Source organism: Perca flavescens, chromosome 7 (genome assembly GCF_004354835.1).
Source record: "Perca flavescens isolate YP-PL-M2 chromosome 7, PFLA_1.0, whole genome shotgun sequence".
Classification (NCBI taxonomy): Eukaryota; Metazoa; Chordata; class Actinopteri; order Perciformes; family Percidae; genus Perca; species Perca flavescens.
In genome coordinates, this window is record NC_041337.1 from 22,229,206 (window position 1) to 22,246,562 (window position 17,357).

A 17,357-nucleotide genomic window follows, 5' to 3' on the forward strand; every position below is an offset into this window, starting at 1 on the left:
AAGTCGACCATTGAGTAGTGAGTATACCGATTAATGAATGCTTTTCCATATTCAGAAACATTATTGACAATAAGAAAAAAACAGTACAGTTTTTTTTTAAACTGATTATTACAAACAACTAATGTGATTTAGTAATGAATATGTTTTTTTACAAAACATGAAAGAATAAGTAGTGACCACTAAAACGTTTACAACTAAATCTCGGTTTACAGTGTGGTAAGTTCATGCACAACATAGGGTTGTCAACATAACAGTGATGGGCATGTTAGCTATAAGCCTACTGGCTGCATGCTGCTGCTAGATATTTTCCAACTGTTGGTTAATGGGTTTCATGGTGTGCGTAATTCCTGTGGAAATGGCTCTGACTAGGCTGAACAGTTGGAATCGAGTGGGGTATGGGAGCAGTCGGTTGCACATGTGTCACACTGTCTTGGTGGATTAGATTATGAGTAAACAGTGCTCAAGTAACAACTGCAAGTTTGCTCTGTAAGTACCCAGTTGCCCTGAGGTCTGTCATTTCATGCTGGAAGAACAAACCTTATCCCATGTGTTCAGATGACTTTCAGAGAACACATCTCCACCTAAGGCCTTGCTATTCTGTTGGGTTACAAATGTCAAGGTGATGTATGGGTCAGTACATACCTTGCCTTGCCGAGTTGTGGTGGCCTTCAAAATACAAAGTATGTTAGCAGCATACCAGTTCAGTTAAAAGTTAGCATAATGAGGTTTAAAAAAAATCAAACACTGCAGTAGCAGAAACATGAATCAACATAAGTGCGTTTCTTTCTCACATTCAGGCGTGCTCTTTTGCCCCCCTTGGGGTCCACAGATGGAGGAAATGTTAGCGAGTGAATGCAAAAGTGTCAAATAAGAGGCTATGTCATGGGACTGAAGAACCCTATAATGAACACGATAATGTATGAAGGTTAAACAACTAAGATGCGCTGCTTTCTCAGACCCAACTGACTGACTTCCAGAATACTGCATGGAATTGATTTGTTATTTCTGCCAGAGCATTAAAATGTGTTTTTGTCTTTAGCTGGATAAGAGCAGAACAGTACTACTAAGAGTGAGGAATACTCACTCTTGTTTAATTAAAATGCTTGTCTGATCACATGTGGCTTCAGGTTGTATGTTATGGTTTATTAAACAGTATTTTAAAGAACTTTTTCTTATCTAATATATATATATATATATATATATATATATATATATATATTCATAAGTCAAAGTGTCTTTTGAGTCTTCCTTAATTTGCATGTCAAGTAACAAAACAATAAAACGGCCCATGCAAAAGTGGTTAAAAGAGGATTGTGCTATTGAGATTATGGCATCATCTCACAAAACAAAGAAATAAAACAATGACAATTAGATTAGAAATTAGATTGAAATTTTTGTAGCACCAAATTTTCAGATAGCATATAAACACATAAATTGTTCATGTCAACAAGCCATCAGGATTCAGCCTTAACACTGGTATACTTGATCTTCCATCCCTTGTTTTTCCCACTAGGGTCGGATCTGAACGCAACATGCACTTGGTAACTTCCTGTGTCAATGCGACCCGGTGGCATTGATCCGCAGAAGGGTCCATAATCTTGTCCAGCTGTTGAAATCTTGTGAAAGGGGAACATCAAATAAGAAGATTCATTAAATGCCTGACTGATTTATGTCCAGCCAAACTTAATTATGCAGGAAACGGCATAGTATATCACCCAAGGAGGACAAGTCGGTAACAGACTGCCTCCACAGGCATGAGCAGGAATACATTGCTTATTCATCTTCATGCTCTAAAATCACATGACTAACCTTCAACATGTCGTACGGACAAGGGACATCCGAGTGTGCCTCTACGTCAAAGGGTTCCATGAAGTCCAAGATTATTCTGTAGCCCTCTGGCAGACGGATGGTGTGGTCACATTGACTCATTGAAGGGTAGGGGCCCGGGTAGCCCGGACTGGTCAGAACCCCTGAGAGTGAGGTCAACACTTGGCTGTGGCATGGCACTGTAGGGAAGACTCACACAGTTATTAAAATCCCACTTAAAAATTTTTTTTTTAAGATTATTTTTTGGGGCTTTTCCCTTTATTAGACAGTGGATAGATATGAAAGTGGGAGAGAGATGGGGAATGACACGCAGCAAAGGGCAGCAGGTCGGATTCGAACCCTGCAGGACTCAGCCAACGTGGGGTGAATGCTCTTACTGGGTGAGCTAGAGGTCACCCCCCACTTAAACATTTTGAGGTGTGTTTAGATTAGATTCTGTCCAGTCTTAACTGTTTGAAGCCCTTGTTTGTTAATTTGAATACTGATGAGTATTATGATCTACCTGTACTTTTTTGTAGTTTTTTTGTTTAGAAGAAAATATATATTTTTAATGTCTATTGAGACATTTCCTGGCATCATAAATGATGGGATTCATTTCGGTTAGCAATATTGCCCCGGCAAGCGTGCAGATGTTGTCCCAGCCAAAAATAAATAAATATCGCAAAGAGGCTGAGTTTCTGTAATTCATATAATTAGTACAATCTGTAGGCACATAATAATTTTTCCCAATTGATTGCATGATTTGTTTTGTCACCTTTTTTCTTCTGGCAAAGCATTATAATTTAAGGCACATCAACTGGTAATTGTGATTGATTACCTAGTGTCAGTACACTATTTGTGCTGCACACAGTTATCAATTTTTAATGCAATTTTGATGATGCTTTTCCCTTGGGAATCGACAGTAATTAACCTTGCCTTACACCAGCTGGCAGAGATCAACTACTTTATGCATCAGTGTGCCTTTTCAGTCTGAAATAAGTTAGCATAGGCCAGCTATGATAGAATGAAATCCAATCTAGAACACTGTCAACTGTGCCCTGTGTGAAATGTCAGAAAATTGTAAACTGCAGTACTGTTAAATATTGCAGACATTTTGAAAGACAAATGGCCAACAATTATATAATATTCCAATAATTAGATTTATTACAAGTTTACAATATAGCAATCTGATCTCATGTTTCCAGCCACACTTAAAAGTCTGAAATTAGCCGCATTTCAATTTCAACACCCCAATACCCCACTGACAAATTGTGCCTCCTGTAACCCTAACTTGACCATTATTTGATTATATAATCAATAAAAGCTGAGGAAATAAAGCATGTTGAAGCCAAATACATTAAACAGAAGTCAGTGCACACTGCTGGAATTTGTTTTTTCTTTTTTGCCATTAATATCTGCCTATCTACAGTATATCTGTCTGTTAGTGAGGAGCTGAGCACTAGTGTATTTAGCTTGAGAAACACAATATACTGAATTAAGAGAGATTAATATACAGTCAAACACAATCTCTTAACACTGAACCTCCCTATACAGCTTTTGACTCACTGAGCTTAGATGAACATGCCTCTCAAGCTTTACTCTGCATGGCTCTTACCTGTGCAGGATCTTTTGTTGTCATGGAGAAGGTACCCTTGTCTGCACGTGCAGTAATATCCACCAATGTAATTGTGGCAAAAATGATCACACACTCTTTCCCCATCTATCTTGGACAGACACTCGTTAATGTCTGTAAGAGAAAGAAAGGTTAGAGAGAGAAATACTACACAGTAAATGTGTATTTTTCTTACTTTAAATGGGGAAGGTGGAAGTGTTTTTATATGAATGTCTTGTTAATCCTAAATGTGACTCAGGGAACGCAGTCAGATAATACATGATTCTTTTTTTTCATTACAACCAAACGGAAGTCTTGATGGCTCATTTAAAGGCACAATTTCTAAATATGGAGAGTGTGCATTTCTGTTTTGATACTTTCACAGTATTTATATAGCACCTCAACCTGCTTTGTAATTTAAAAAAAGACACAAAAGTTATATGTAAATTAAGTGCTTTGTAGTAATTTATGTGGTACTTCATTAACATTGTGTGCCATTGTTTTATTACTACTGCATTTCTGTTTTTAATAGCCTCTTTCTGTCTAAATCTGGATTTTAAAACATTACTGTGCATATAATCCTGCTCTTATTCTTCTAGAACTTCCAATACACATTGCTACAATGACAGCAACCAAAAATGTATCTGCCTTCTGGCAACAAACGTCACTATTCTGAATCACCTTCTGAGGTGTAAAATGCTTGGAAGCCCGTGAATCGGCCCTCGTTAGAGTAGTCACTCCTAAAGACCACTGACATGAGGTTTCCGGCTGAAAGGATGATGGTGTTCCTTGGGGTGCTTTCATAGTTCTTCTCTTCCTCACCGCAGAACCGCAAGGTTTCATTCCCCTCTGTCAAAACCTGATTTGACAAGGTCAGAGTCCTTTTAGTGAGCAAGCTACAGTATCGTGTGCAGATACAGGGAGTTACATTTTCTTTGTTACCTGGATGTAGTCATATTCACACTGGTTTGAGGGTTCCATGCTGAAGTGGCTGAAGTAGAGTTTGACCCTGTGGCCATCTGGGACAGTGATGTTCCACACTAGGAGCTGGTTGTCAGGGTATGGCTGGGGGAAGTTAGGGGAGGTGAAGCTGCCATATAATCCTGTCATTATCACACTCAGCGAGACATGGAGGAGGGAAAATAGGACAAATACACAGCACCCACTAGGCAAAATTAGGTGTGATGGCAGCAGTTTCAAGGATTATTTTGCAAAAACAAATGCTAAGTGACACTCACCTGGTCATGTTGAATTTACAGTCCCCAGATATATTTGTGTGTTTTGGAACGGTTCACCCTCAGTGATCTGAGGGTAAATGAACCCAGGCAGACATTTAGATAAACAAAGTGAGACAGGCACATGATCAGTCTGTCATCATCCCCCACCTCCCCCGGTCACAGAAATCAAACTGATAAATGCCAGAATCATTTATATTCATTGTAATCTGTTAAACTATTTTTCTTATTGTCACCTCAAATTTCTACATGTGGGTAAATGACAGTTTGGAAGAATATGACACTAACTACTATTACCTTGAGATTCATTGCATTCACCAAACACAGAAAGGAAGACGACAGCACTGACTTGGTTGTTCAAATCAAACTAAATCTAAAAAAACACAATTTTCTATAGATTTTATCACCTTTAATCGGTAAAATGTATTCATTGTGATTTTTAAATAGACTTTTTTAAACATACATTTCTTAAATTTAAATTTTTTTTATAAAAATGGAGATCACTTATAACTTGTATCACGCTATAGTACTGTGACAGTGACAGTGATGCTGATCAGATCAGACTTAAGCCGCTAATTATTTCAGACCCCGCTCCCATGATTGCTGAGCAGTACAGCTGTTAAAAAAAGCTTCAGAATAATAAATACACTGTACCCACAACATTTAACTGCCCAACCGTTTTTGTTTGCATGAGATTCGATTCAGGCAACAAGGGAAGGGCCCAAACGCAGACAGACAGGATCAGTTCAATGATTCATTGGCGAGATTGAAAAAAACTGAGCCAAAAGGCAGGCAAGGATCCAAACCGGGAGGGGGTTTAAACAGGCAAACTTATCAAAAAGGGTTAGGCAAAGAATCATAAATTCAAAGAACAGCCAGAAGATGCCACAAAGCAAAGACATGGCACATGGCAACTTTGCCAAACTGGCAAGGAGTGGGTGGAAAAGGGCCAGTTATATATTGCATGGCTGATGAGGAAAGTGGGTTCGAGGATGGCAGTTCTGGGGAGTGAGAGGAGAGAACCAGGCCAGGCAAAACAACCAACCAACTAGAAAGTCCTACCGACAAAAAAGCTCAGGAGGTCTTCCACTAATCACATGGTTGGCAGTTTGATCTCTGACCAGCCATGCTCTGTCGCCATTGGTGTTTAAGTGTGTGTGTGTGTGTGTGTGTGTGTGTGTGTGTGTGTGTGTGTGTGTGTGTGTGTGTGAGTGTGTGTGTGTGTGTGTGTGAATGGGTGAATAAGAGGCAAATTGTGAAGCACTTTGTCTGTAAAGCTACAAAAGCTCTTTATAAGTGCAGTCCATTTACCATTATTACTGGACAGAAACCGTCAGTGGTACATTAACAGTTTCCCAGTAAATTAAACCAGATTGCATCATGTTTGTTTTTTTTTACGTCTGCAAAATGCTGAATTCAAGGTCAGACTTCATTGTAAAGGCTTTTATAATGAGATAATTACAGAGCATTCCTGCTGTCTGTTTTTGATGGAATGTGGATATTGATGTTATTTAGAAGTGACAGGGCATTTCAACCAGTGACATGATAAGTAAGCTTGCGATAACCAACACCCATTCCCCCAACACTAAAGCACAAATGGCTAGTATTTGAAGTGAATTACAGTTATTATCAACGTAAATGACCTCTCTGATGGAACTCTTTTTAAATGGTGCCATAACCTTTTCCTTTTTGCATGATTGTGAGCTGGTGGTTGAGCCACTGTGGAGTCTATATTGATGGCAGATGTTCTCCTCTTGGATTTCTTCCAGCTGCCACTCAGGCATTGAAAAAAAACAACACCCTCTGACACTGAACAAACAAAAAATTTAATAATTGTGGCGTTTATGCTCTATGCTACATTCAGACCTAGGGTCTCATTTCCATTGCCTTTGGGAGTGGAAATTAATTTCAAGCTTCTCGGCTTTATTTCCAGAGAACTCAGTGAGATCCTAAAGGTGAAAATAGAGAAAGATGGGCTTTTCCCATTTAGGCATAACCTTCAAAGAGCTGCATCACCCAACACTGTAAACCTCCACTTTTTGGCCTTAAGTGCATTTTGCACAATTGCTTTAAACATATTCCACCCAGTTTTAATATTTGGTACAGAGATGTCCTCTCTAAACTCCCTCATGAAAGAATATGTGCTGTTTCTTTCTTGGACTTGAATGACCTTTACCAACAAAGTCAGGAGTAGCTCCTCTGCTCCAACTTGGGCTCCTTACGTGACGTGGAGAAGAGAATAAATTAGCAAAAGCTATAAACCAAGCTCATTCTGCCTAGATTAAATAAACCCTGACAATAAGCAAATCTCGATATCTACACAATGGCTAATAAACATAACCAGTAGCAAAAATATATGACAGCTTCTATTGCTTACTCTTATTAGCAGCAACTGAAAATATGAAATATTAAAATGGAATAAATGCAATATTTGTTAAAGGTCCCATGGCATGAAAATTTCACTTTATAATGTTTTTTAAACAGCCCATCTGAAAGCTCAAATGGGCTGATCTGGAATCTGCTCCTTATGAGCTCCTAAGAAGCAAGGTTACCTCCCTTTTCTCTGCTTGCCCGCCCAGAGAATTTGGCCCGCCCATGAGAGAGAGACATCATGGCTTTCAAACGACCAAAGTGGCAGTTGGTCAAGGCCACACCCCCATTCTCCACCTTGCCCCCCCATTATTTCTAAAATCATGCCAACAATTAGTAGGCTATTTTAATAGCTTAGTATTCCATGCAAAAAGATAGGTATAAAGGCTTTAGGCAGCCCTACACGTTATTGTAGGCCCAGTTTAATATTAAACTTCATACTATACAATATAGGGGGTCCCTGCTCTGTCTCTCTTTCAGTTGAGGGGTCCTTGGCTTAACAAACGTTGAAGAACCCTTATTTAAACGACTATACTAAATTGGGAGGAACAGATAATTAAACAAACAAAGGTTTGGCAGTGGCACTTACAAATAGCTGCAAGCACACACAACAGCAACTGACAGCTTCCTTCAAACTCCATATGAACTGTCTCTCCAACCGCGCAAACAGAACAACTAATAAGACCTCAATTCAATTCAATTTTATTTATAGTATCGATTCATAACAAGAGTTATCTCAAGATATTTTACAGATAGAGTTGGTCTAGACCACACTCTATAATTTACAAAGACCCAACAATTCCAGTAATTACCCCAAGAGCATTTGTCACAAAATTACTGAAAAGTGCATTAAAAGCAATCACAGAATAATTTATTTTTTAAAGGTGTGCCTTTGCTGAGGGTAACTTTCTAAATAGATAGATTTTTTTTTTTTATTGATCCCCAAAAAATGGGAAATTTGGCATTGCAGTGATTGGCACTGAAATACTATGTCTGTAGTAATTAAAAGTTGCAGGGCAGCCAATCCTTTATAATGTGCTGCTTGTTTGCTTTATTGACACAAACGTTTTAGTAACCTATTCCTCTAAAATGCAGCTACAAACAGCAGCACCTTTTCCATTGCGTGCTTTTTGTAGCTGCACAGCTTTATAACCTTTTTACACCCTAAGTTCCTGCCTTTCACACCCTTATGTTACACCTTAAGGTGTTAAAAACCTTTCATTTTATTGTTGCTAGCTGTGGACTGGAGGCAGTATTCAAGTGATAATGAAGAGGATAATATCATAATCAATATATTAAACCTTAAATTTGAATTCTGGACAATAGTGAAATGTTGAGGTCCATGAGGCAATATTATTGTATCCGAAAACAAAAAAATATAAATAAAATAAAAGACACACAAAAAATTAAATACAAGGAATCAAACCCAATAATCCAGTGGTTCCCAACCTGGGGTCCGGGCACCCCTCAGGGGGGCGGCAAAGATCACAGGGGGTGCGCAAGTCTTTATCTGGTTTAAGTTTGAGGTAAAAAAAAAAATGTGCACATGTTAAACAAATTATGATAATACACTAGAATATATAATGTATACAAAAGTCTGTATAAAAACTATACATTTTTGTTCTCGCTTAAAATTATAGGCAGCCTACTTAGTAGGCCAAACCTCCGGGACCTCTTAACCTGGGACCCTTGCTGTCATCTGGTCAGCTGCTATAGCTGCTATCCTCCTCGTTTTTCTTGCCGCCACGGCATCACTATTTTATGACTAAAACATAGCAGAGAAATGTAAATTTTGTAAAAGTGCTGATAACTCCTCTGTATCAAAAAAGAAAGTAAGGCTCTATCTCGAGAGTTACCTCAACTTTGGTTTCAGCTTTTTTTAGACATAAGTAGGGGGGGGACCACTGCAATAATCGGAAAGTATTATTTTATTTTAAATATTGTCTCTCTTTAGGCCGAGAGACAGACTGACTTAAGTGACGATGTCATATGAAGACAAAACCTGGAGCTGCTCTATTATAGATGGTGAATAATGGAACAACTGCTGCTGACACAATGACAGCAGCAGTGGAGATTTTACTGGATATGAGGACATCTCCTGATTTGCAGCTGGGAGCCTTTTATTCAAATAAAAGTCACTTGGGTGGACGAAATGCCTCAAACAAAAGCCACAGACCTGTTCACTAATTAACTTTCAAAGAAATGACTCCAAAAATTGTCACCCATGAGAGCACCATCAATTCAAATCTCCATGCTCCGATTTCCTGCAATAGAGGAACCTTTTCTATCTTTCTATCAAAAACCAATAGCATAACGTGTGGTGGATTTTCCATTTAAAGAAGTTAGTTAACTTTTTTTTTCGAAACTGTAATGCATTAAAAAGAGTCTTACCTGGGGGCTGTTTCACAAAAGCAGAATTTATAAATCCAGGATAACTAATAAAGCGAGGCTTGACCTAGTCTAATCTGTGCACCCTGGCGTGGGGCGTTTCACCGCGGCCAAGCCAGGCTGAGGAGGAGCGACTAGGTCGAGCCAGGCTGAAGTAATTCGGATAGATGCGCCTTCACGGCTTTCCTTAACAGACCGCAAGGTCGATCACAGATTTACTGATGCTAAAATGGAGAATACGCATTGTACACCTTATACAGAGTGAGCAGCAGCTTCTTGTGGAAATATACATTAACTGACCACTGCTCTGAATTGAAACCGTTATAATCATACCATTCAAGGATTAGGCTAATAATCCTTTGCACAAATTAACAATTGTACTCTTTGCCTTAAAAGTAAGCGGAAGATAATGTTACACAGAAAATTTTCCATGAAGATCAATTTTCTACAACGCTAGAATATGGTGCGTAAATATCTCTTTCACTCTGTTTCTCCCTCTCTCTCATGGGCTAAAGTATAAATGACCTAAGTCATATTAACTTCCACTGCTCGCTTTTAATGCAAAGTGTACAACTGTTCGTTTTTGCAAATGACAAGTGACTCATTGAATGGTTTCAGTTAAGAGCAGTAGTTTGTAAATGTATATTTTTGGACTATCATTCAGTCGGTCCGCTATTATCTGCCATGTTTTTTCTCTTTTTTTTTTTTACAAAGGCAAGAGTTTCCTTCTTTACATATTAAATGCTTTGCTCCCTCATATACAGTATATGGACATAGAAAAGAAAGACACTGAATAAATTGGACTCTAAAATCTAGAAACTATAAAGATGATTAAGTGATAAATTCAATGCTCACTACAAACAAGAATGTAACAGAGTATATTCATCAGTTATTTCTCCCCATCAAAATATAAGGTCAAAAACCATTGAGGTGTCCTCTCCCTGTTGTTACATATATGGACAGTAGCCTACAACACTACTGGTCCAGTGAACTAAGTCTATAATTTGGGAGGATTATACAATTACAGCAATATAAAGCAATATGCACCTGTTGTATTTTAATGCAGGCTGATAACAAGGTAAAAACCATTACTGAGTGAACAGAAAAGGCCCCAGGATTAATAAATCCTGACTGTTAGCCTGGTCAGGAGTAGGCTAGCTGCACAGAATAAATCTCCATGGTAATTTACGTGTTATCCAATTGCGTCATCTGTTTAGCTCGCCTCTGGCCTGCCTATATCAGATACACCTGATGGTGCAGCATGGGTACAAGGCCATAGTTAATGAGCATCATTACTGAATGCCAGAGTGACTGAGCAAATTCAAATTGTGCTCTCGCGAGAACTTTCCAGGGTAACTTAGGTGCCTCTGCTTGTGTGAAACTTGTAAAAAAAGGCTTGTATAGAGTCAAGGCTAAATTGAGCCAGGATAACTGGGAAATCCTGGCTTAATCCGCTATCTAGGTTTTTGTGAAATAGCCCTCTGTAGTTGTGTGTTGTTGTTGTTGTTGTTGTTGTTATTGTTGATGATCAGATACTTTTTTTGATGCAACATTGATGAGTTAGCATTTGCACCTGCAATGGCCAGATTCTGAATGTTAATAGCTTCATGTACGTAGATGTTTCCTGTGTTACCTGAAGAGCTTAACCTAAATCAAGCAACTCTGAATCCCATCCTCAAAGCAAAAACATTCATTATAAAGGCTTCAGGGTACATATGAAAATTGGGACAAGTGCTGTATATGTGTGTCATGAAAAAAGCACATTTGCAAAACTAAACTCAGTGGTGTGATTGTGCATGTACCATAGATAATTCACACACACACACACACACACACACACACACACACACACACACACACACACAAACACACACACACACACACACACAGAGAGAGAGCTGAGCATTCACTCAAAACGTGCGGAAACACAAGGCACAGGGCGTTTTGATTTCAGCATGATCAAATCTTGAAGGTCCATGTGCGCAAGACAGACGCTGTCCTCACAGCGCTGTTTCACCTGCTCGCTGTGCCATGCCTTAATGAATTGCTTCCTTATAAGAAGTCAGTCAGTCATTAAATAAAGGATAGGCCACCTGAGATCAACTGAAAAGACAAAAGGACAGTAGCTAGTTGTATCTGGAGAGTTAATAAAAGGCGGTGATGGAGGATGCAGGAAGAGAGAGAGCTTCAAATCAATGTGGAAGAAGATGCTGGAAGAAAACAAAAAAAGGAAAGTTTCTTTCATTTTTTTCTCATTTTGCACTATTTACACATCTCTCTGAACATCTTGTGTTTGGAAACAAAAGTAAACTCCCAGACATGCTAACACACTTTGTAAGTGTATTTACCCTCTCTACGACATAATTCTGCCATCCTCATCCTCTTTCTCTTCTTCCTTTCCACTGGCTGCAATCACAGTATAGCACTCAACCATGCACCCACATTCTGTAAACTATAATTAAGGACTTGAATAAGTGTGGAAGTGTCATTTTAGCTGAACACAGAGGAACAATGTAGAGTTAATCCACTGTAATTTGCTCGTCCACTGTAGTTATATGCAGATACGATAGGGTTTAGGCTTCCATAGTACACTATCTCCTGCAAATTAAAGATGGTTTAAAAGCAGCACAGATACAAGATGTCTCTTAGTGTCAGATACTTATTCAGTCATTTGTCAGTGTCTGAACTTTTAATGCAGAAATGTAAAATGTTTCTGGCAGGAACACCCACATTTAATTCACAAAATATAAAAAATAGGTTTCAAATGTCACTTCTGGCCGTTCCAGGAACTCACTCTGCTGCTGCCTCGAGGCCAGATGTTCACGAGCCAAAAGACACAGAATTGATTGAATGCCGTCAATATATATTAATATTTTTCTTTGTTCTGTGGGGAGCAGCAGGTTTTCGTTTAATGTTTCCATTAACACTGCCATTGTTATTGCTTATTGTGCGTGGGCACAGAGAATATATTAAATACACCTGGAAATGCCCTCATAGGGATTTCTTGCCAAAGACTCGCTTCAATTTCCTGCATGTTTTTCAGCAGCGAGAGCTGTCTTTAGGGGTGGTTTTAGAGAAAAGTAAAAATGGGACTTGCAAAGAAAAAATGCTATTGGTGCTGTGCTGTCATCTTGGTTGGTGCAATCAATGTTCAAGGAGAATACACAGGGGGAAATCTGCCCAAATTATCTGACAAAATTATATTCAATTGGAAATTTTCAATAAATGAAAATTGCCAACATTTACAAATATATAATCTGAATGAATCCAGATTGTTCGGCTTGTGAAATTTTATTTAGAAACATTTGTAACATTTTTACTTTCTTGTTATTTTTGGTTCTAACGTAACAAGACACAACAAATTACCTTGTTTAGTGATGGTGGTGCATGCTGGTGAATGCTGCACATTGTTTTTGTAAAAACCACCACTTTTTAGTAAATGTGGTTATTTTGTTATAATTATTGTATGGAATATTGTTCCAATACACCTCTATTCATAAACAATTATTGGGGGGGAAATATTTTAAGGGTTGCAAGACCTGCTGCATTTACCACAAAGTGTCCCAAACGCTAGTGTTCAGTGTATAATTTATTGCTCATCCTGGTTCCCAGCATCCCCAGATGCTAATTATAAATAATGTCTCCTGATGAATTGATGTTGAGCCTTTTTGTGCTGGATTTCATTCCTGACGTCAGGCCCATTACTCTTTCGATTTGGCACCGGCATGGGTCTTTTTCACAGATAACAAATACGGTCATTTCCTTGCTAATTCAAACAGGCTCCAGCTTTAGCAATTCAGTGGACTGCCATAAGGCAGTAAAGCATTCAGTGACGTTGGTACGAACAGGCAATGATGAGAAATGGCACACAGGTGCTGCTCTCGGCCCTGAATCCTTTCCTTCATTAGGGTGCCTCAGCGCCACCGCACATTTCCCTTCATTATGTTTCAAACAGCTCTCCTTTACAAAACTACTGAATTACAATTTAAGGCTAGGGGAGAATTTGTAACTTGCTCACCCAACTTACTTTCACAAGTCAGAAAATGCCTCAAAGAAAAAAATTACTCACCTCTTATTAGGTTCTTGGTAAGTCTGCAAGTGATCAGCAGGGATTATTTCTTTTGATAACATAAAATACATTGACTCATATATTAAAATATATAAATATGAAACTAGATAACAGTGCTGACAGGTCATGACTCAATAACTGCAGTAGAAATATTAATGGTGGGTTATTTCTTGTACAATTGATTAAACATTTTCGGGTCTGTTAGGCTTGAGAAAAATGATGGTCAGCCTGAACATTAAACATGGATTTCCGATATGAGTAATGGCATGACTCTCTCGTCGGCAGCAGCCAGGACTTCACATGCCATTAATAAATGAAAACCATCACTGTCACCCGTAATGCTGTGGTAACATTTAGGATCTTTTTTTTGTGTGTGTGTGTGTCTCTGCATCGCGGCTAGACCACAGGGATTTTGTGCTGTTAGAGCAACTGCAATCAGGTGTATTGCCATCCCACAAGGGGCCCAATTGTCCTTAAAATAGTCTTAAGGAGCACTACACATGAGAAAATAATACTACTTGAGATCCTCATCTGCTGCCACATCTATTACAGGTGAAAAGGCTGAGCCAAACATGGACAGTCCTGGTAGCTAATCACAGGAGTGTCACCCTTGTGATTAGATACCTATATTGTACACATCATACAAGACACTGGAGTGTTCAAACAAGACAGTCAATACAATCTTGTGGCGCTTTCCTCCGTCCCTTCAGTCCTATTCTTCTAATGACACTATCAACATGAGTGGCTCCTGGTCATGAGTCTGACGCTTCGTGTCAAAGCCAAACTAATGAACTGTGATGGTAACTCCCACCGCCATATCACAATGGATACTCTGATAGAAGTTAAATAACTATACAGCTGCACTTAGCAATATAAAGTTATAGATAGGGGCTATATGACAATGTATATGACTTGAGTATTTCTTTCTTTAAGCACAATTTGTGGTTTTAATCAGCTTCACTCATCCTAAGATAGAGCTGGGCAATATGGAAAAAATCAAATCTCACCATATGTTTGACCAAATACATCAATGTCGATATTGCGGCAATATTCTAGGGGATTAACCCTAACTGTTACCCTATAGGGTTGACTTTTAGTGCTTTCACAAAATATTAACACAATGAAAGTTTTGATAAATAATCACCAATAATGTGGATACAATGACTAAGTGGGTAAAGGCAAATAATAAAACAGCTAGTAAGTCAGGTAAGTTCAGAAAATGATATCACTTTACCGTAATGCAGCCTTTAAAACCAGGAAAAGACAACACTTGTGTGATATCACGATACCCAAAATCTAAGATGATATATAAGGCTAGATATAGTATCAATATATTGCCCAGCCCTATCCTTATATCAATACTATACAACTGTAAGTATTTTTCTAACTTTCTAAACCATAATGACTCCAGTGGAAATTGGTCTTGAGGCTCACAGACTGAAGGAGTTCATATTTGGTCTTCACAACGTTGAGACAAATACAAACAGATAAAGTGATTAGTTATCAGTGAAGAGAGTCATTCAGTTGGTCAGCGAAGCACAAAACAATTAATCTTTACATGTTTTGCATTGCTTCCAAAAGTACAACCCCACTCTCGCAGCACAATTCCTCTGCGCCTCTGATCATACACTTGCTGCTTAACTTGACTCACATTTAATGGTTTGTGGATGAAATATTTAGCTTTCAAAATTAAAATATGAAATATGCATTGTGCAAATAACTGTTTCTATGCAGCATTTTATGTCTGGCATTGTAGTGTTCTATAAACTGATCTCATTGTTTTTGTAGGTCTGGTAAGTGTAAAATTGCCTTTAGCTGCAAAATCAGAATATAACCTGCTGAGCAATTTTAGGTTGATTTGCCATCAAAGTGGTTATAGTCCACTGGTCTAAATTAGTATGGAAAGGTTCAAAAGGGAAGGATGTCATGAACTGCATATTATAAAGATATAAAGCATTATGTCTCATAAATGATGATGTTTTAAATGGGTATATTGTACTGGCAATATAGGCCTGTATATTTATATATAGTTAGACTGGCTCCTGTGACAAAAACGTTTTGTGTTTTCACAAAGGATTATTTTAGGCTATGGTGTCATGGTGGCATAGAGGTCTAAAATGTGTAGCTGCAATGTTCCAAATCTGGCCATGCAGGGACCTCTGGTGCATATCATCTCCCCTCTCTCTCTCTCTCTCTCTCTCTCTCTTTTCTCTCTCTCCACACATTTCCTGTGTGGCTGTTGAGTGAACACTAAAAAAATGCCCAAAATAGAGAGATTATTTTAGGCCAAAGTGAAGTGTAATGACGTCTGTTTTAATAGACTTGTAATATTTTCTTAATAATAACTGCATTTACTGTGTACATGGTTTTAGACAAGCTAGCAATGACATTTTGTGCAGACATTCAAAACTAATGACAGCTATACCTTGTGTTAAGTGCTAAACACGTTAAGCCTCACAAAGCCGCTACCATGGCTGTAGTCTTTTTTCAACATAGTCATTGGGGATAATCCAGTCAAAACATTTTAAGTTGTTATTCCTATTTATTCTTTTAACTGGTAGTCCTAATTACACTGTGAAAGAAAAAGAAACTTGAGGTAGTTGTCATCTTCAGCACACTAATGAGCCATAGTTTTAGACATCTTATATTAAACTGATACGATTGCTAGTCTTTGCTACAATAAATGTAACCTGTGGTTTGCATCCTAAAGCATTTTAAGGTCATCGTTAACTAAATGTTTGAAACCCCGTGTTTTGCTTTCTCACCATAAATCTGCCCAGCTTCCCAAAGTAGTGGCATCCACAATAAACAGGGTCACTATCATGACCGGCGTGCTGCATCCCTTCCTCACGCTGGTGACAGCTCATTTTCGGAGCCATGGCTTTACCACGGAAAGAGCAGAGGGCCCTATAATGATCAGCTTTTAGCGCTGGCACTGGGTGGCTGAATAAGCCATCAGGCATCATTAGACCCTGCTGGGGAAAACAATCTCTCCATTCCCATTGGTGCTCCCAAACAGGAGAACTCTTTGAGAAAAAATACATCAGAGGACACTTTAGCCTGTGTGTTATGTCTGACAGAATACATTGCTCCGGCACAATGGGGCATAATTTAGCGGTCAAAGACTTCCTAATTCTGATGATGTAGCTCTTTATGATGCCTTGGAAAAGCATAACTCATTTAATCAGAGACATCTGGTTGCCTGTTTTTCTGTTAACACTTACTCGCTAAAATCTTGATTAAAAAAAAATAAGGAGGCAACAACATTTTAACAGCAGGAAGACATAAAACTTTCAACTGAATAGAGAATAGGCCCTGAAAAGGTTCTAATGATCTCTCATCAGAGTGATGCAAACCTGCTGCATACACAGAGAAACAGGTCCATTATTCCCACTGGGCACGTCCTTTTCCCGAGAACGTTTTTTATTTTACTTCAAAATGCCTCAGCTTGTCAGCCATACTGTGTTCTGAATACAATCTCAAATGTCACAACTAAACAAATTGAGCCTGGCTGACAGAGATGAATAAGGCTGCTGCAGGCACTGTGTCCAGAGTCACTGGGTTAATAAAGTACAAGTACATGTCTACAGACTGCACAGAACTTCCATCTCATATTTTTTTTTCTCAAACAAAACATGTACATTCACTGTGTAATGCATGCAATTTAGGAAGGGTATGATGAGTGTTTTTCCTTTCTAGCTGAGATGTAAATTTAACGTGGTTATTTCCAATTTACTCACATTGAATCAGTATGTGCTTTGAGTACACATTCTATTAACAATCAGCTGCAGTACCTGTAAAACATTTCATTGAAAGATCATTCAAGTCTCTTTTATGTAAAGAATTTTTTTCTATCAGCATAGTGTAACTTTTTGTC

The 17,357-nt window shown here is 38.5% G+C and overlaps 1 protein-coding gene across 1 annotated transcript; it reads right to left on the reverse strand.

Annotated features, from left to right (window-relative positions):
• Window positions 1–926: 926 nt before the first annotated feature.
• Window positions 927–4,664, reverse strand: masp2 (MBL associated serine protease 2). The gene is made up of 7 exons (XM_028582600.1): window positions 4,657–4,664; window positions 4,361–4,583; window positions 4,100–4,277; window positions 3,422–3,553; window positions 1,810–2,006; window positions 1,473–1,616; window positions 927–962 (listed from the first exon to the last, which is right to left on the reverse strand). The coding sequence occupies exons 1-7, from the start codon at window positions 4,662–4,664 to the stop codon at window positions 927–929; spliced, it is 918 nt and encodes a 305-aa protein (XP_028438401.1).
• Between the last annotated feature and the right edge of the window lie 12,693 nt (window positions 4,665–17,357).

Excerpts from the sequence above, each read along its gene's own strand:
- masp2 (XM_028582600.1), bottom strand. Across the intron at positions 2,007-3,421 it reads CAACAAAAGATCCTGCACAG|TGCCATGCCACAGCCAAGTG; the intron begins GTAAGAGCCATG and ends TCTTCCCTACAG. Across the intron at positions 1,617-1,809 it reads GTCCGTACGACATGTTGAAG|ATTTCAACAGCTGGACAAGA; the intron begins GTTAGTCATGTG and ends CCCTTTCACAAG.